At 48.1% G+C, this 19164-nt stretch overlaps 8 protein-coding genes across 8 annotated transcripts; 5 read left to right on the top strand and 3 right to left on the bottom strand.

Annotated features, from left to right (window-relative positions):
- Positions 1–572: 572 nt before the first annotated feature.
- Positions 573–1871, bottom strand: LY89DRAFT_487172 (uncharacterized protein). Its single transcript, XM_018207858.1, has 2 exons — positions 1487–1871; positions 573–1440 (listed from the first exon to the last, which is right to left on the bottom strand). Exons 1-2 carry the CDS (start codon positions 1707–1709, stop codon positions 635–637), a joined length of 1029 nt encoding a protein of 342 aa, XP_018073604.1. The 5' UTR covers positions 1710–1871; the 3' UTR covers positions 573–634.
- Positions 1872–6795: 4924 nt separating this feature from the next.
- Positions 6796–7120, bottom strand: LY89DRAFT_731656 (uncharacterized protein; the record flags this gene model as incomplete). Its single annotated transcript, XM_018219593.1, has 2 exons — positions 6796–6844; positions 6900–7120. 2 exons carry the CDS (start codon positions 7118–7120, stop codon positions 6796–6798), a joined length of 270 nt encoding a protein of 89 aa, XP_018073603.1.
- Positions 7121–8483: 1363 nt separating this feature from the next.
- On the top strand, positions 8484–9982 carry LY89DRAFT_780236 (uncharacterized protein). The gene has a single exon (XM_018222363.1). The coding sequence runs from the start codon at positions 8604–8606 to the stop codon at positions 9939–9941; it is 1338 nt and encodes a 445-aa protein (XP_018073602.1). The 5' UTR covers positions 8484–8603; the 3' UTR covers positions 9942–9982.
- Positions 9983–10262: 280 nt separating this feature from the next.
- On the top strand, positions 10263–11428 carry LY89DRAFT_486552 (uncharacterized protein). Its single transcript, XM_018207855.1, has one exon. It carries the CDS (start codon positions 10465–10467, stop codon positions 10927–10929), a length of 465 nt encoding a protein of 154 aa, XP_018073601.1. The 5' UTR covers positions 10263–10464; the 3' UTR covers positions 10930–11428.
- An 806-nt stretch (positions 11429–12234) lies between these two features.
- On the bottom strand, positions 12235–13432 carry LY89DRAFT_731653 (uncharacterized protein; the record flags this gene model as incomplete). The annotated part of the gene is made up of 3 exons (XM_018219592.1): positions 12235–12741; positions 12857–13209; positions 13351–13432. 3 exons carry the CDS (start codon positions 13430–13432, stop codon positions 12235–12237), a joined length of 942 nt encoding a protein of 313 aa, XP_018073600.1.
- Positions 13433–13609: 177 nt separating this feature from the next.
- Positions 13610–14106, top strand: LY89DRAFT_487084 (uncharacterized protein). The gene is made up of 2 exons (XM_018207857.1): positions 13610–13982; positions 14032–14106. The coding sequence occupies exons 1-2, from the start codon at positions 13786–13788 to the stop codon at positions 14072–14074; spliced, it is 240 nt and encodes a 79-aa protein (XP_018073599.1). The 5' UTR covers positions 13610–13785; the 3' UTR covers positions 14075–14106.
- An 880-nt stretch (positions 14107–14986) lies between these two features.
- LY89DRAFT_581637 (uncharacterized protein) lies at positions 14987–15510 on the top strand (the record flags this gene model as incomplete). The annotated part of the gene is made up of 2 exons (XM_018209121.1): positions 14987–15190; positions 15247–15510. The coding sequence occupies 2 exons, from the start codon at positions 14987–14989 to the stop codon at positions 15508–15510; spliced, it is 468 nt and encodes a 155-aa protein (XP_018073598.1).
- A 1368-nt stretch (positions 15511–16878) lies between these two features.
- Positions 16879–19164, top strand: LY89DRAFT_731651 (uncharacterized protein; the record flags this gene model as incomplete). Its single annotated transcript, XM_018219591.1, has 4 exons — positions 16879–17430; positions 17500–17554; positions 17623–17708; positions 17755–19164. The coding sequence occupies 4 exons, from the start codon at positions 16879–16881 to the stop codon at positions 19162–19164; spliced, it is 2103 nt and encodes a 700-aa protein (XP_018073597.1).

Below are 19164 nucleotides of genomic sequence, written 5' to 3'. Positions count from 1 at the left end.
CCATCAAGCTGGACATCATCGAGGTCGTCTGGACAAGGTCTTGCGAAGTGTCAGCAATCATGCTGTCTTCTGCAAGTGGGAATTGGTCATGTGGATACAAGCAGATTTAACTTCACAATAGGGTCTGATAGGGATGGAAGCCAATACGCAGGGTCCAACGTTATCTCGGGCTTTCACTTACTTCTCAACGTTATTTCAATCCCGAAGATAAACCAGATCTTGGAATGACCCCACATGCCACGCTCTGTATTTCGGGGTAAGGTGCCCGTTCTGTCGGCTTTCAAGTGGGGTAGCGAGTAATAAGCGGCAATTTGTTTCCGATCACAACGGAAATAATGCAGAAGCTCTAGCTTATCATTTACTTTGCCATCGTCACCGCGCTATCCCGTACTTCTCAATTCAAAGGAAGGTCAACCCGCCGGAGGGCCGCCGGCGTAGGGTTGTTTTCTGGAGTGCTGGCTGCAGATGAACGTTACAACTCAACCGGCATCATGAACCATTTCAGAAGAGATCGACATGAAGCTATCGCCACGCACAACTCCGATCTTCACATTTTCACTGGGCAGTCGAATGAGACTGGCGTTGAATTTCGACGGATTCATTCTAGGTATTATTGCTACCCCAAATTACAGCATTAACATGTTCCTAATCCAAATGTCCTTCTGAAGGCCCCTTCCTGGGTCGGGTATGAACTTCCCCATTCTCTCTTACGCTCTTCAAAGGGATCATATTTCTCTTCTCGACATCTCGACATTAAAACTTGGCTGTTCCAGGCTTGCCAATCATACAAGCCAGTCTCTGGTTTGAATATATCATCGTAGGGCAACTCTGCCATTGCACCCATGAATGTTTGAAATGGCTGGGGACCCCAGGACGGGCTCGCTGGATATTCGGACTGACGACCGAGGACGGGGCTGTTGTTCACAATCTCAGGCAATCCATCATGCATGACGGGCCACGAGTCCTCGTAGAGCGTATCCAACTCATCCATCTCAGGTTCAGGGCTCTGTTTTGTTGATTGAGGCTCGGAAATTGGTGGTGAGGGTAGTGCTGACATGCCTAGCCAGGAACCCTCGGTTTTCTGGGGTTGATCCTTCTCTGGGTATCCCGGCGCACCGGTATCAACAACAATTGTGGAGGAAGAGGATCCACTTCTGGACATTGCGACGGGGGGTGTAGGAAGTGATGACATGAGTGAGTGTCCTTTGGTTGGTTGGTATTCGCCGTCGCTGTCGCTGGAGGATGTACTTGATGTCGACTTTTTGCGGTCTGCCTGACTCAATTGTCTTCTCTTGGCGCCTTCCTGGGTGTATGATGGTCGTCTGGCGTTCACAATGTTTCCGTCCGAGTCTCTCCAAAGTCTCTTTCTGGTTGCCAATATCCCCAATCCTTCTCCTCCGGCTTCATCGTCCTTCTCCTTGTGGCGAGCCATATGGCGGTCTGGAATGTCAGAACAAGCTACGTCAGGAATTGAGAAATAGCATACCTAGCAGGTCACGCCTACGGAAGTGGGCACTACATCTTAAGCACGTATTGTTGCCATCTTTGTGGTTCAAAGCATGTCGATGGAGATGTTCAGATCTAGAGAATGACTTGCCGCAACCTGGGTGGTTGCAACCGAATTTCTTCTTGATTGAAGTATATGAGCACTTGGAGCTCGAGGTCGATGCTGAGGATATCGAGGACGATCTGGTGTTGGGTGGAGCCATTGTGACGATTCTGAACTTTCAGGACGAGTGAAGACTGGGTTCGAAGCTCTGAGGATAGAGAATGGGGGAGAGGGGTCTAAATAAATTTGGAGGGGCACAAGTATATCTACTCAACGCAGCGGAACAATTTCCACCTAGCTTTGGAGCTCTCCCATGCCAGCCACCGATCATCGGGCGTGTACATCCATGGCGGCGCTCCATCTCTGGCCCGGGCACCTGTCATGAGGCGTCTAGCTTAGCATACATGACCGTTGAGGGTGGCTCTACGGCGTTGAACTCCGTCCTAAGCTGTACTGGTGCTGTCATGCACAATTTGGCTCCTGTATGTACGACACTGATCCCTACGGAGAGTGTGAACTCGCCTCGCTCGCCTACATGGTGCATGACACTTTTCCATGCTCATCCCACGAGCTTGCGCGATCAACGAACTTCCTAAGAGGGAATGTCTACACGCTGTCTTCGAATTGGCCTGCTATCATTGGAGGGGACTTTTTGAGACTGCTGTGTACAACAATCAGGGTCCTCCATAGGCCACTCAGACAACGCCCTCCCCATAATTCACGTAACGCAAGAGCCGACCCAAGCCAGGCAAATTACCCCTCCAACCCCTCGCGCCCCACCAAACGAGTCCACAAACGCGACACACAGTGAGCCGGTTTCCCCCATGGCGCACACCCTGAGCCATGCCAGCCATGCCCGCAGAACAAGCCAGCTTCTGCACCACAACGCATGTAACTCCACACTTGGCCGAAGAAACGGCGAACGCTCTTATCGACGGCTGCAACTGCTTATCGCGGCCTACGCTATCCAGTGTCCATTGCATCGGACCCGAGTCCAAGGAAGACTAAGCCGTCCCAGGCCTAGTAGCATCGTCTACGGCATTATATTCTACTATCGAGTAAGTATCAACTTTATCAAGCTATCGGGCACAGACCCCGACGGCGTTCTGCGCTCCCTAACGGCAAAAGCGACGAATCAGATCAGATTTTCGGCGGATGAGGGGCTTGCTGATAGGAAAACACCGGCCGGCAATTTGAAACTAATGTCTCTATCTGGCTTATTTCTGGAGAAACATTGCTACTGATTGCTTGGGACTCGGATTGCACCATTTGATGAGGAGATTAGATAATCCTGGCTCATGCGACGAGAGTTGTGGAGGCCTGAGACTAGAGAGCAGATGGTATTTCGAGAAGGGCAATCCGGGCGAGTTCTCTTCGCGAACGACGGCTATCGCAACTCGTCTAAGTCGGCTCTCGGCGAACCCAAAGGAGAGAAGTTTGCCGTCTCGTCATCAACAGATGCAAGACGTGAACGAACGGTTGAACAATGAGTCAAGTACGGTAGCAAGTACAGTGAACGTCCATTATCTAGGCTATCTAGCCGATCGTGGTAGTTGAACTTTATCCTAACTTCAGTCTCGAGTCAAGTCGCACCGAGACTCGAGGCAATTCACTGCCGTTGTTGGGACACAAGATTACCGTGGTTCAACCTATCTTCAACGACGTCGTTGGTACAACGCGAGTCTTTCATTCTGGATTGATCAGCATGCATCCTCGTTGATACTCGGACAAGTACCGAGTCCAATCAAGTCGAGTCACGCCCTTTACATTACCAGTTAATAGAGAAGAGGGGTCGGCGTTCCTCTTCAGGAAAGAGACCCCGATGTGTAATCGAAACAGCGACCTCGGACTGCGTATGCGAAATGCGGAGTGGAAATAGATTCGGCAGGTGAACCCGACGGTATGCGGATATGCGGTTTTCGGAAAACCTTCTGTGACTGTTGGTGCAAGAGATAGCTGCTCAACGTGCTGCTGGCGGGCAGCGATAGTGATTGATGCGATTTGACGATGCGTAGTCATGAATTCGTGAGACGTTACATGAGAGTCCAACTCGATGACTCGATGGCGTAAACCGAACAGTGGCTGGAAACGATGAGAGCGACGAGACCGCGCCGACTGCGGAGAAGGACATTGGAGGGGAAGATGGCTTCCGGCGACGCTGTGTCACGTGGAGCGGAATTAGGACTTACCTTTCCTCGAAGGTCTTTTGGGAGAGTATCATCTGTGATTATCAAACGTCGATGAACTTCTAAGTCGAATTGATAGAAGTGTTCGCGGACGGAATTTTTGTTCAAGCGAAATTTCTGTTCAGGGGGGGGGAATAGGAGCCTCGTTTATATAATCCCCAAGAATGGGATGATGTTGGGATGGAAAGACATGAGACGACAAAATGCCAGTTGTCATAGCCTGATCTGTCCTCTCATGTCAGCTCAGACCAAGCACTGTCATCATCATTTCTGCCTTCAACGCACCGATCATTGGTAGTTTCAAGACCAACAAGGTCCTAGCGAAGCCACTTGCCGACTTCTCCATCAGTCTTTTCTTGGACAAAGATGGGGTAAAGAGATGAGGTTGAATTAAACTCAAGAGGATCGAGATCTCGAAACCCAGTCAAAGACCTCCATTGATCGGTCCAAAGGCTAGGTTTAGGAGATTTTCCCCGGATTTGGCTATTGTGGTTTGGCGGAGACAAGGTGCAAACTTTCTCTTCGGTACCGAGATCCCAGTTCCCAAGAATGGGATACGAGACCAGACTTGCTGGTAGCGAGGAAGGTTCACACGAGCCGCATTCATTGGGTCTTCTGCCTAGTCTGATTTGGTACTTGATGAGGACAGAGAAGGCGGTGTTCAAGAATGGGATATGAGCCAAGTGTCTCAGCGTGCAGGAGCAAGAGCCTTTTCCCTCGACGGATGCTTCACCGTCTCGAGTTTCATTCGTTCGGAGATTTTATGCTGCGTGTTTATCAAAGATGGGATATATCTGCAAGGCACGTATATCTTCGGTTCCCGAGACGCGGGATACCCTCGTCTGGTATCCTGATACCTGGGTTTGCTGTTATTGGACATGTCTCACGCTTCCTTATCGATCGTGGGGAAGGATGGAAGATGGAGAGAAGGGGGTGCGAGCCGAGCCGTTGATGATGATTTGCTGCTCCGGATCTTCTGGTCTTCTTCTTTTAATATAGATGAGATCGTTGAGTATTGTTGCTCAGTGAAAAGTGGGATAGTGGCAACATTTCGGAGACCATTACTAGCTAGCAAGTGTGAAAGGCGTTGAGAAGTCTTGATAAGCACCTCACTACCACAACAGAACGGGAGACTAGGTCTGCGGATCTTTGAAAACCGTCTGGCAACCACATACTTAAGAAGGCTATCTAGTAAGATAGACTGAATGTACGTTCTTGTCCAAGAAGGTCCTTCCCAGAAAACGAGAACAAGTGTCTGAGAGGAGATTGGACATTCATACCTCCCACTCGCCAAGGAGTGGAGGGTGCTGCAAGGGCGGATTGCAGATTCAGTATTGGGAGGGAAGAGAGTACAAGGATGGTGCCGCTGACTCTTTCACACCAAAAATTTGGGACGAGAAAGCTTGAAGTTGTATGTCTTGAGTGGGGTGCTAGGTAGGTGATATATTCTGAAAACGGGACATTGTGGAGGCGAGAACGTTTGTTTTCGAGTATTTGTCAAAGACGAGTGAGTGCCTTGCGATATCTAATAGTAAATAGGGTGGAGTCACCCAAATAACAAGTGTTGTGAGCGTACCCTTTTCCTTAGTATGGATTGCATCGTCGTTTGTAGGTTCGAGCTGGGTTACGAGTTCAAAAGCTGCAAGATGATAGAATCGACAGCTTTCTTGGACTGCACCGTACTAACTCGAGACTCCCCAGCTCATGACTTTGTAAACATTGTTTCCTGTTTGTATCTGCTTGGGATCTGCGGTGGTCTGCGGTGGTCTGGACTATTCCAGCTTGGCTTGATATATTCCCAAATACTCTCAGACGAGATTGACATTTGAGGCTCTGTTTACGAGTCTACGTTGATCAACGGCCCATCGAAAACGACGCAACGGGACTGCTCATCAACAAAGCAGCTAGCGTAACGAGTTTCGGTATCCGGGGTGATTCATATCATTGACTCTATTCTCTCTCCTCTCCTTACTCTAGGAAACATCATTGCTCAAACCACCCCCGGTTTCCAAATTCGGGAAAGCTATGGAAATCAGCAAAGCGATGTCGGGGGCGTGGTGGCGGGGAAGCACCATCTTGATGTCAAAGGAATCTGCGATGGAGAGGCTTGGTGAAGAGTGTAATGGATTTGTGTTGTTCAGGGATAGGAAGAGATAATTGAGATCTCATATCATTCCATATACGACGCTTTATTATAATACTTTTTATCTGAAAGCACAGTGCCTGAGAAGAAACCGCGGCACAAGAATCAGACATGTATTAAGGAAGAAGATGATGATAAGACAAAAACAACTTCTCCAAAAGGGATGAGAGTGTTAACTCTATCAATCTTGCTCTAAGGGGGAGAAAAAGACGTGAATGCGGGGTCTTGTAGATATGGAGGTCGATCGCTGTGAGGATTGAGGGACGTGTGGTTTAGTTTCCAGTTGAAGGTTGGATGGCGGAAAATGGTGTTGTGCATCCACTTTGATGGCATGCTTGTTGTTGGACGAGGCAAACGTCGCGAGGAGAGGGTCATGGTTGATGTGTTGAAGGAATTGTTGAGGGGCTGTATGTATATTTGGGGTTTGGAGTCTATGGATGCTTCGTTGGCATGTGCAAACTTGCTGAGGAGAAAGGTTTGGACGCAAGGAAAGAGTGTATACTTTAACACAAGTAGATATTGGCAGAGGACTTTGTAAGAATAGAAGAAAATCATTCGGATAGGCGGTGGGAAAGCAATGGAAACACAGGAAATCGATGGACCAGTACATGTGTTGCAAAACATTGCCAAGATTGATCTCATATGATAAAGCTAGGAAGAGTAACATCCAAGCAAGAACAAGATTCTGTATTGCAATCCAATCATACCAAGAAATCTAACATCGCCATCTATTTTTCGCTAATCCAAATGCGTAAATGCTCCTCCTTGCGCCGAGTCCCAAAGTTATTCCCATACCGTCATATCGAGTCGTGCAATCGGTAATGTTGCCATTATCGTTCTCGGGATCTTTGGTCATTGCAACGTTGTACTGTGTTCCATCTCGCCACACCACACCGTAGGTAATCTCATTATGCTCATTATCGATTCTCCCGATGCTCAACCCTAATAGCGTTTTCTTCTCGCCAACTACAATCCATTCATTAGACAAGACCTACAATTGAAGAAGGTAGTTTTTACTTACACAGGACGCCCAGCATGGTCATAGGTCAATCCCGGTATGCCACTTGCAGTCTCGCGTCTTCCCAACAGCACGCCATTCGTATCCTTCTCCATCTGTTGCCGCTGTCGAGGCTCTCTAGGAGCATAAGCCTGTGGTCTTTGCGGTGCTAGACCCTCCCAATTACCACTGTTTGATGGAGGGGCAACCATTTCGGCTTTGAGTCTCGTCATGCATGATCCCATTGTGAAGTCGTGACTCGTCAAAAGCAAACCGAGGATGAGTTGAGAGATCAGTAAACAAGACGAATAACCGAGAAGGAGATGAGGATAATATGTCAAGAAGGCATAGTAAGCCCAGATTTTCACTGGAGGCCTAGGTACGACGATTTGGGGTGGGGCCTCGGACTCGGCTCATGGGAAGATCTGCACTAGTGTTCTGGGGGAAGCCGTTGCCCCGGATGTGGACTAAAAGGATTCAAACTTGTGGAAAGTAACCAATCAGGGACAAGAAAAATGGAGGGAATGTTTTCGTAGCAATTCTAAATTTGCAGTGGCGCCAAGCTATGATCGATGGCTCGGAGCTTGCTTGAGCCAATTCCGCTGCAGTGGAATGACTGGAAACAATATAAAGGCCGAACACCGACAAGAAGGATATGGACAACGGGTGTTGCGGACATGCGTCCGTGCTGTACTGTGTCTCGTGAACTCGAGATATCTGAGCATACTCGAGCCGTTCTCTAATTATTACAAATGAGCTTCTATGTTCCGATTTGACCGAAGTGTCAAGATATTTGACACCTTCGTAAGCTTAGAAAGACAAAGACAAAGGAATTGGAGGAACCAAGCCAACATAATGTTTCTGGAGCTTGCCACCTTGAGGTCAGGTAGCTTTGCCACTAAGCACGAATACTCCTCTGACAAGTATCCAAACTGCTGGGTATACAGTATGCCAGGATATGCGACACTTCTTCATGTCTTCGAGGCATCTAGGAGAGCCTTCCCTTGAGAGCTCCCAGGTATCTATTGCTTCAGAGGGATCGCCAAGTTCGTGTTATGGCATTGGGCTGCTTCCATGTTCCCAGGCTTTGGGTTTGTCTTCGCAGTGGTGCTTCTTGTCGCCAACCCCGAGTTATTATGATTTGAGGACTTCGTAGGACAATCGAGAAGTTTGGATTCCAGCGCTCTCGACCCAAAGCCTTCGATGCTGATAATTGTCCCTCGATGACCATAATACCGCTTGCGAAAGAACTATGCGAGCTTGTTTGTAGGCGAGCATCCTAGCTTAACATGGTATTCTATTAAATGCCAGTGTTCTCTGAGCTGAGTTCTGAGTCTGGGACGATTTCCGGCAGAGGATGGAAAATATTGGCCGAGCGTTCCAAGGATAGAGTAGGTCTTGCAGCGTCGTGCAGACATCTTATCGGTTTGCGAATATACGTTTGTTTGTTGTGAGAGTCTGCGAGGACATAAATATGCTGGGAGCCGTTCTGTTTCTCGGCCTCGAGTTCTCGTCGCAGAAAGATGAAGATCGCGGCCGCAAGAACATTCTTCCGAGCTGACCAAAGCCACGCTCTCTCTTCAGCACTGCCTGGGAAAGAATCGAAAAAGGGCAAACATGCTGGCCTTGCAGTAGCTTTCATTCTCTTATCTCGGACGAAGTCGTCTGCCTGATGTTCCTTGAAGTTCAACTTCACGTCTCACTTTACTTCTGCTCTTGCTGAACATTATGGCTTCGCCATTGAAAGCACATGTTCCTGCTCAATTACCAACTCTACCTCGCGATCTCGGATCTGACGAGCTTCATGTCTGCTTTATCCCCTCGAAACCAGACTTCCGGCGTAGCTGCTTGGAAGCCGTGGGACGCGATGAGTCAAAACTCCCGCCGCCTCTCATTTCATGCTCAGATTTTGTCCCTCGACGGTTGGTAGAGTTGCTGATGCGCAAAAAGAAGGACAGTGCACTTGGGGTTAAGTTTCTACACACTAAGAAGGGTGATCAGATCACGGATATGGAGGGTGCGATGCACACCTTTGTCACGCCTATTGTGCCAAGATGTGAGATGGTTGGCGATTACAGATATGATCCTCAACTCGGTGGTCATGGAGTCAATATGTTTGGAGAACAAACTTTGAGAGGCCTAGATGGTCATGACAAAGGCAAATGCCGTGTTACCCGATCTGTGGTCATGAGTGGTAGCATTCAGATGGATTTCGAGAACAGTAAAGTTATGCTCAGGGTCTGCAAGTTGGGCGACCATACAGTTGTGGGTCAGAATCTCCTAACGGACAAGGCATGGGAGATTCTAGATTCGAAGCCAAAGCAGGACGATACGCAGCGATACGAGTACGACGAAGAACTTCGAAGACATATGATATATCATCTGACAAAGGAGAAGAAACTCCCGCGAAGACGGGACATCGAACACGCCTTGGACGATGAGAAGACAATCAAGTTCTTGGAGACGTTGATCATGACACCAGGAAATACTACAGAGAAGGTTGTGGGAGTGTTCTCCAAACTCCACAATGACCAGATCGTCTCCTTGGAACTGCTTTTCAACACAGCTTTACACCAAGTTCGGAACGAATTCGCTGCCCTCGAAGCGTTGTGTCCACGAGGACATGTTTACACTTACGATCCAGCATCGATTTTTGCTCGAGAAATTGGTCCTGAGATCTTGAACCGGTTAATGCTGGCTGCTCTTCGCCATCTCTCAGATAATCACAAATTCGAGAATATGAGAGTCTTTGCTTTCAATGATTATGCTGACAGAGGGGCTTTGAACTTGGTCCGTTCGGCCCTGAAGAACCAGAAACGTGTCCAGGTAGTCAGTAAGCAAGAGTTGTTTCGTGGACCTGGTGGACCTGGTGGCCTGTACGATGTGACAGATATTCAAGGAGCTGAAGGAGCCATGTTGGTGATTCACAACAACAGTGACGGATTCGGACAGAATATCGAGACCGAACGCATGTATGGCAGTCTTGATGGTGCAATTGGCTCATGCTCGAGCGCAGCTGCAAGTCTGAGGAGAGATCGGAAAGACCTTTTAGATTTCATTTGGTAGTTAAGGTCCCGAAATGGAATCAGTTGTACAGAAGGATTTAGTTCTCTCTGTTGCAGTGTTTTGACCTTTCCTATGGCATCTCAATGGCAAACTTTTCGAGAATGAAACTTGAAACAGCCGCCCAACAGCAACAAGCAACATCCCTTTCTCTATACGAGTATATCCAACAATCACATCAAACAAATCAACAATGCGATTCGTTCGAAGTGAACAATTCCCAGGCAGTGCACATGGTTGGTCCAACACCCCTGTCTCACAGCACCCCACCACTGCAAGGCTGAGCATCATCACCTAAAATCCTACGCCTCGGCGCAGCACTCACCACCACCCATCTATTTTTGTCAATCGTACAATTCTGCCTATCCAACTATACTTTCTTACTCGTAATACAACAACCAAACATCCGCTCACGATACATAAGAACGCCATGTCCGTCTCACCCACTCCGGTTCCTCTGCTCCCGCATCACGACTCAGTACCTTAAATCCTCTCCGCATCAATTGAACCCCTCAATCAAGTCACAATGTTGTTCGAAGACTACGACGACGAGAAATTCTACTCCGTCCCCTCACCATCCTACACACCTTCGCATTCAAAACACTCCTCCTATTCCTCAACCAATACCTCGACCCTATCCCTCGCTCTCTCGTCCTATCCAGAGAAGTACGACGAATCGGATCCCCCGCCATACACATACGTTTTCTATAACACGATTGATGATAAACCATTACCTCCTCTGCCCACCTCAGGGAAAAGGGAGCGCAAAGTTCGGTTCGTGGCGGAGAAACCGCTGCCGCCATTGCCTCAGGGCAGCGATGCGGAGGCACAATTGAGGAGGAGGCCGAAGAAGCAAGGGAGTGGAGAGGGGGAGTATGCTTGGTGGGCGAAGCGGTGGAGTATGAGTGATGAGGAGTATGAGAAAGTCGCGAGGGAGAAGGAGATTGGTCATGGGAGTGGGTTTGCTGGGAAATTTAAGGAGGAGTTTTGAATTGCGCTTTTGGGACATTGGCGTACTAGAAAATGGGGATACTAGGAGGGAAAAGGCTTCATGGCTATGGCGTTATGGTGTTGCGATTTAGAGCTTCAGTATAGAAGGATTGGGATACCCACGATATATATGTCTTACGTACACGACCGATATGAGAAATGAAGCCGTAAAGGCATACATACGAACACGTCCTTAGTTCAGAGTACAGTCCACGATTTAGAGTTTCGAGTCACTAGCTACTCTCTTGCTGCATAAGCCCAAAGATCAGTACAGCTGCCCCAAGTTATCAGCGAGACACAAATGCTCAGGAGCAGTGATTCGAGACCACTCTTGCACGTTCGGTTGGAGCCATTTCTCTGGAAATGGGTGTGATGATGAGGAGAAACTTGAATAATGTGGAGAGTTTTGATAGGAAAGTTGGAAGCTAAATGGTATAAGTGGGTGAATCGGAGAAGGCAACGTGAATTTTTGTTTATAGAAACAACATGTGTGAGTAGAACTCTATATAAGCGGAAATTCTCACAACTTGATCTACTGCGACAACTGTGACAAGGTCAACAACTTCATTGCCAGAGGTCAATAAAGGCAATGACATACTGCGCACCCCTCAGGTGTTTGATGAACACTGCTTATACTCCTGCCTGAAGTCGACTTAAATCAAATGTTGTTTTTTGTTGTCAACTTCATTTTGTTGCCAAATCTTTTCAATACCGTCGTCAAAACTCCGAAATAAGACCAAAGCATTTCAAAATATTGACAACGAAAGCTCTAGCCCCCCTTTAAGCAACTGAAGTTCCTCACAAAATAAATCTCAGCACGCATGTTTACATATATGCAGGTCCCGGACACCGCTGGACTTGGCACGTCTGCTCGGATCCGATACTTTGGTGTCATTCCTGGGGTGATGGAATTGTTGCTGTGGGGTTGTATTTATCGAAATGCGTTCAGGCGCTCAGGCAGCCAGAAGCGTCAAGTTGAAGGCAATGGCTGACATGTTTGGGAGTGGTGAATAGAGAGAGCTCAAGCATTCGAATTGGTAGAGACGCTGTTCTGGATTGAGGCGTTCAGGCAGCTAGAAACGTCAAGTTGAAGACAGTCGCCGATATCTTTATCTTTGATGAATAGATTTCAAATATTCCAAGTCAAGAGAGATTCTCTGTTGAACCCAGCCCTCGAGCAATAAGAATGCTTTAAGCACATGTATGTTGGGCAGGAGCAACAGTCAAGGAGAAATAACAACTCATGCTTTGTAGACTAGTCTATGCGGGGATAAGGTGAAAACCGGTAAGGAAGTGTCATACATCTTCACTTGCGTCCTTGTCTTTCCAATGATCTGCCTCGCTCTTCTGTGGAGCTGACTTCTGTTCTGTCCTGGCTATGATCCGATGACCTCAAACTCTCTTGTTCCTCGGCTTGTTCGCCTTGCTTCTTTGCTTGCTCTTCTTGTTTCTTTCTGTCTCTCTGCTCTTGGATTTTATCGTAGAAGTATCCGGAACTCGGATATCGACCATTTTCGTTGATGTACCGTGCACTCCCACCGCAGAAAGTGATGAGGATATGAGCGGTTGCTTCAGTCATCACCTTCGTATCGTCTCCGAAGTATATAACACGGCCGTTTTCGTATTCCGCGACCGCGATACCTGAGGCCGAGCCACACATATAAAGGTTCTCTTTGGATTTGACATTCTCAAGAAGGGAGACCGAACTTTCGTAAAAGCATGGCAAGCTGTTCGAACCGTTTGATTGGAGGATTTCGCATTGCCTATTCAAAGACAACGTTTTCTTGATGCGTCTTTGGGGGGAGACTGTCCACTGATCAAGTGTTAGCCTGTGTACAAGTTTTCCGGCAGCGAATTTCAAGTCCTCGCAGCTAGAATGAAGACTTGTAGGACCATGAACAAGCAAGTGGAAATTCTGGCAAACTTACAGTAAGATCAAAATTCTTGAAGAACAGTTCCATTTGTGCTGCACTGGAATGCTTTACGAAGTTCTTCAGTAGGAAAAGATTGCCGCCACGCCCAACGAACCACACCAAGGCGGTAGCGAGTAACCTATGTTCATCTACGACACTAGTTGCCCTTTCTTTTTTTACATATAGTGTATAATGACCGTTCTGGGCTGTATGAATGCGGATCTTTCGGCCTTCTCTGAAAATGCCATCGTCGGCAAGCAAGATAATATCGTATTCGACGAGATTTTCATGTAGTGCTCGGATCACTTTCTCCGCATCGGTTTCTGATGTATAGACTTCATTGGCGTAGCCCCAACGGTAGAACTCAGCTATAGACAAATCAATATGTAAATTTGATAGAGTTCCTAGAGCCGAGAAGCACATCCGAGGAGCTGTGACACGTTTTCTTTGATGACCCGAAGATCTCGGCTCCCAGATTGAATACAAGACTAGGGCAGAATTTGACGCACTGTACAAGGGATGCTCCATCTCTGCCATCCAGGGGCTCAGCCGGAGCGAAAGTATCTTTGGTGCTGGTGATGGCAGTTCCATGGTTCGAGAGATGTCTGCAAGTGATTGGGGAAGAGCGAGTACTGAGAATGCGATAATGGTGTTGTTGATTTTGTTGTATTAAAAGGATATATTTCTCAAGAATTGTAGAATCGAAAGGGCCTCCTAGCTCTTGATAGATCTTATTACACTCAGATGGAAGGAGCGACGAGGAGCCTGTGTCACGTGCTCTCATGTCTTAGTCGATGGTTCCAGAGGATTGAGCACAAATCGAAGCTATAGCAGCTCAGAAGGTCTCAACTCATCTGTCATTTGTACGCCATAACTGCTTCGATATCCAAAGGTCGGAAAGCTGGGGATTACAGCTCTTGACCGTCGCAATTGCGGTACTTGATATGCTCCACCTCAGTAACGTCTTTCGGAAAGCACTCAGGCAAGCACGAAGGACAACAGAAGTACTCTTTTCAAGCAAGAGGCTAGAAAGTGCAGAGGCAGAAATCAAATCCAACATCGTCATTTGTTTGATAGCTACTTTCCAGGTTTGGACGACTCCCGTTGCACCAACAGACTGTGGGACAACACATGGAAAAATGTTCGCTACAAAACTTTCATGAGATAAAGCACTTGCTTACTCGTTGTAGAATCTCTCTACATCATGAAAGTGGCGTTTGCAAGACTTCGTAGTCTCAGCGCACTTCATTCCACGTTCCAGCCTAGGCCCATCACCAACAGCATGTTGGGGAAAACGCTATCGACCATTTATAGGAAAGGTACTAGAGCGACAAACTTCCAGAGACTCCGTGGAAGAGAAAGATACTGACGACAATATGTTGAATACCAAGTGGTTCAGAGCGTTGGTATGTCTGGTACTGTACGGCAGTGCGGGTGAGACGTACAGTCCTCCGTCATGAAGCGGGAGCTGCACAGTGTGTGAACATGCCACTTTTGCCTTCATCTCCCAATCAATACGAAATGCCGACAACTTCACCAAATGGAGACCACAATCGAAATGCAGCACGAATACGTGGTTGGAAATTCGAGTTGAGATTTTGAAGAAAGTGGCCTGACTATTTCAGCTTCCAGGAAGTTCGATGTCCACTGCAGGAGACGTGCTGGTCGGGTCACGGCGAAATCTGTCGGCAGCCACAGTCGCTTCTACAGGGCGTCTCCCGAGACCCTGGGATCATCATCCGAGTGGCGTGATTTCACCTCAAAATCATTGACATCTGACTTTGTACACACCAGAATCGAGCTCACGAAATCCGATTGTAACGCCACCATTTTCAAGCACCATATCTGGCTATGCCTCGCCGGGACGTCGTCATGATGTGGCTCGTCAACAATCCCCCTACCGTATTGCTTACTGTATACGAAGAGTATATAAAGGACGGGCTATGGTAGGCAATCATGTCTTCATCAAACAGAACCAGAGGTTCAAAAGCAAAACATCAATTACCACCTGAACATAGTTCACCACAGCAAACTCGAAACCCGCAGTTGATTCTTACCCACGACATTGTGCGGGATACCAAAACACTACATATCCAAATCAAAACAAAACAACCACCAAGTCCCGAAAGCGAATTCTCAAAAACAATGAGAGGATACTTTGGCATCATGGGGTCGACAGACTGCTCATGCAATCTGAACGGGAACGGAGAGAAGGTGCACATTGAAAACAAACATTGCCTATGGACACCACCAAGAACCGACAGTCCAAAGGCAGAACCAATGTGGCACCTGAATGTCAGTATCTTGAAGAATCAAGAAGCTCGAGGCGACGCTCCAAGCCGGTCATTTGTAAGTTCATAATAAAGCCATTATCTTGACGATGATTCACTGACGTCTGAATGCAGGCTTTCAAGTCAATGCATCACTTGACCCACGCAGCCAATCAACTCGAAGCCGCATTTCGAGACTCGTTTGAGATGAAGAAGTGCGGTGTTGAAACGCCGGATGCGATGGGAGGCAGAGTCAACGACGGCAGAACCGAGAATGTCACGATTGAATTTGATTCTGAGACTTCTAATGAGAGTTGGAGCGACTTTCTGGCAAGACTTAAGGTCTTGGAAGACGAATGGGATCACGAACTCCATCCAGAGCCGATAAGTGTTCTATAGGAGAGCGCATAGTGTTTTCGGAGTTATTCATCACATGCTACAGCTGGTGCTTGGGGCTGAGTTGCGGTTCGTCGTTGTAATGGAATGAGGACGCCGGTACGACATTGAACTTTCATTGCCATTGGAACACCAGAGGCATCAATTGTTAGTATCAAACGGCCTCGGAAACTCCTTTAGTGTTCTTTGAATGCGAGACCATAGTCGGAAAATGTTGGTAACGGATGGCATGGCATTGAATGGCAAGACGGCCTGGAGTTTTTGTGAGCATTTGACTGGCGTTCGGGGTCAACCTCTTATATAAACAGAAAAGCTTTTCATCATAGAGTTTAAAACATTAGCTCACCCGTGTTCATCCCGTCCAAGCGTCATTGGAAGCCAGGTGTCATTGTTCCATGTGCATCCAATATTCGCAGTGATCCCAGCTCTTGCGGGTTTCGGGAGCGTGCAGCTGGGACCCTGCCTGAGAAAAGCTGCATTGGGCAGTGTGTGAAACGTGTTGAACATGCTGTCATTATGCTCCAACTGGAGTTATGATAGCGACTTTTGCCATAGCATAGCATAGCATTGCTGAGATATTTTGATCACTGTTTCTTAAGCTTAGAAACTGACATGCTCTTGACATTTACCAATTCTTGACGATAAACACTCGCTAGCCTTTGGAACGGCCAGGTCAAGATTCGGGTGACCTCGCTTGCGACCAAATCTTCTTTCAACCATTCTCCATCCTCACCCCTTTTCATCAATTTATCCATCTGCATCATCTTCTGATGGTCATTCTCGATATCTGCATGCGCTCTGACTACGCAGCTATTCCATCTGATCTTCTTGATCTCAATTCGCCTGCGGACCCGCGCCGTCAAGTGGAGAGGCCGATGAATCGTCGCACAAACCGAACGCATGAATTCGGAGCTCGGATCTCATCTTGAAACCGTCACAACAACCAAACCACACAGACATTGGCTTTTCTCGGCCAAGCGTTGCCAGATGCGTTCGCCTGAAAGTTGACCAGTGCATATTCAGACGTGAGAACGGGTATGATCGACCAAATATGCTTCGACAAGGTGCATCAGATGGCGTGGGTCGGCAATGCCATAGCAAAACTTCACGATTCTGGAGGTACAGGCCGAAGGTCACGCTGCGAGAGAACGGAGGGCAGCAGTACCTCGCAAGCCTCGCAAGCCTAGTTTCTGGTTGGATTTCATCTCGTCTCTCATGTTCATCTTTTGTGGAATTGCTTCTTTCTCCACGATCCACATGTCGCAACCCACTCTCTTGCTGTAGCATCGCAGGTCATGATGCTCTTTTACGTTCTTTGCAAATACTTATAGAAAATTAATTTGTGCTACCTATCTAGAGCTTGCTGGAAACATGCTGCTCGATTCCTCGCTGGAAGAGGGCCTCAATTCTCTTTATCATCTGTACATGGACTCTCCTCCACCACCCAGCTCGTCCAGCCCTACCTTGCGACTCGCGCCCTCATCTACATTCAGCAGTCAGATCAGCAAAACTCAAAGTCAGGGCATACTCATAACAACACCTCCAGAACTTCGACTGCGAAACCCAGTACCGGAACCTCAGAATGCCGCCGATTGTTCTCAGGCCGATCAAAGTGCTTCTCAAGCAATCCAACAGGCAAGCCAACAAGCATCGCAGTCAATACAGCAGGCATCACAATCCGCCTCTCAGGCCTCACAACAAGCCGCTCAGTCAGCTTCCAACGCCATCCAACAATTCTCTAACTCTGCCTCGCAATCAATAGCAGCAGCTTCAAGAAGTGTTAGTAGTGCAGTATCGTCTGCTAGTGCTGCTGTGGCATCTGCAAGCTCACAGATTGCAAGTATACAGTCGTCTGCTTCGGCAGCTGTATCAAGGGCAAATGGATCTATGGTGAATGCGCAAGCCAGTGTGACTTTAGCCCAGGTATGCTTATGAACGGGTAGACTTGATAAGCGTAGACATCAGATGAATGAATCTAACTGCTACGAACAGGCACAAGCTTCTTCAGCAGTGATGCAAGCAGGAGCGGCAGTTGCAGCCGCAACAGGTACGTGATACTTTTTCAGTCCAACAGACCGTGCACCTTATACTTCATAAACTTATCAATGCAAACAGGTTCAGCAGCGGCAGCCGGCTCTTCGTTTCTTGCAGCGGCATCAAAAGCTACACAGAGTGCTCAAGCCTCTGTTTCAGCGATTGGCGTAAGTTTGTGAAATAAAAATGATTGACTGTTGCTGACGACCTCAGGCACAAGCCTCACAGCAAGTGTCACAGGCGAGTCAGCAAGTCACTGCCTCTCAAAATGCAGCTGTGACGGCAACTCAAGCTGCTCTGGCCATCGTTGGAAGCATCATTGCATCGGCTCTGATCACCATCTTGATCTTCTTCCTTGTTGCACGGCACAAGAAAGCCGCCAAACGGAAACGTGGTGACCCTGATGCTTCTCTTGGAAATGTCTACTTCTCAGACCCAAAATTTCCAATTTCAGAACAAGCCGCTACTACGGCTGTCCCATCTCAACCAGCTTATACTGGTAATCGGGATGTTGATCCCATGAGTGGCTCTCAAGTAACTTTCTCACTGTTCCCAAGAGCTGGAGATGAGAAGCCTACAGCTGCAGAGAAAAAGAAAAACGAAGAATTACGGAGATCGATCGTCAAAAGCACTACCGTACCCTGGAATCCTAACAAACCACCGAAAGCCCCAACACTCGGCTCCTGGCTCAAGCTCCAAGATGGGGTCTCACCATTCGGTCCCATCAAGCTTCCTCTCGACGATGAGAAATCCGGCTCACCTCTCGGAGGTCAACTCAAATCTCCCATGACCACCAAACCCATCGTCTCCCCTAGAATGTCCTCAAGAATGCCAATACCGATCCGAAGTCCTGGCCTCCCACCAAACCGCAGTCCCAAACTACCCGTCCTGATGAACGAACCAATCTCCGTAGCGGGGAACGCATCAACCATAACCGCGGTCCCTAAGAGTCCGCTCACACAAACAGTAGCAGCTACAAGTCCCAAGAAACCCGATACGCTACCTCAACACTCGACGCCTGGCCCTGAATATAGAGAGAGCAAAGCAAGTGTATGGACCGACGATATACCAGATCCCAGTCCATCGCCACCACTACAATCTCCGCCACCAGAATTGAGAGGAAAAAGATCACTGGATAGAAGGCCGATCAACTCGATGCAGAAAGTTACAAACATGGAGATCCCTACACCAGTAAACACCGTCCGGAACACAGCCGAATGGTTCGCGGAACGTAATCGCATGGACTTTGCGCAAAGGGATTCTCGAGTCTCGCAATCTCAATACCAACCTCAATATCAACCAAAATTTCGACCCCAGTACGGGAACCAATCTTCAGCCTACGTCGAAACTTCAAAGAACAATAGACCATCGTTCGGCTTGCCGAGGGGGCCGAGACTCGGTGCGGGAATGGGGTTACCGAGTCGTCCTGGCCCAAGTCGACAGATTCGAAGTTCAGAGGCTGAAGCTGGGTATGTGCAGGGTCTGAACAGGTTCTTGCCAGATGGGAGGTTGAATGATAGGGGAAGTCTGTTGAGTCGGATGGGAAGTGATAGGAGTGCTAATGCCAGCACGCCTGGAGGGAAGAGTGTATTGAATACTCCTGGTGTGGGGAAGGCACTGTAG

Source organism: Mollisia scopiformis (genome assembly GCF_001500285.1).
Source record: "Mollisia scopiformis unplaced genomic scaffold LY89scaffold_8, whole genome shotgun sequence".
In the NCBI taxonomy this organism is placed as follows: domain Eukaryota; kingdom Fungi; phylum Ascomycota; class Leotiomycetes; order Helotiales; family Mollisiaceae; genus Mollisia; species Mollisia scopiformis.
Note: the sequence above shows the minus strand (reverse complement) of the source record. Positions and strands in the feature narration are given on the sequence as shown.

Coding starts and splice junctions, on each gene's coding strand:
- LY89DRAFT_487172 (XM_018207858.1), bottom strand. CDS start 1,709: ATGGCTCCACCCAACACCAGATCGTCCTCGATATCCTCAGCATCGACC. Junction 1,441..1,486: donor CCGTAGGCGTGACCTGCTAG/GTATGCTATTTC, acceptor CTGACATTCCAG/ACCGCCATATGGCTCGCCAC.
- LY89DRAFT_780236 (XM_018222363.1), top strand. CDS start 8,604: ATGGCTTCGCCATTGAAAGCACATGTTCCTGCTCAATTACCAACTCTA.
- LY89DRAFT_486552 (XM_018207855.1), top strand. CDS start 10,465: ATGTTGTTCGAAGACTACGACGACGAGAAATTCTACTCCGTCCCCTCA.
- LY89DRAFT_487084 (XM_018207857.1), top strand. CDS start 13,786: ATGCTCCACCTCAGTAACGTCTTTCGGAAAGCACTCAGGCAAGCACGA. Junction 13,983..14,031: donor GGGACAACACATGGAAAAAT/GTTCGCTACAAA, acceptor TACTCGTTGTAG/AATCTCTCTACATCATGAAA.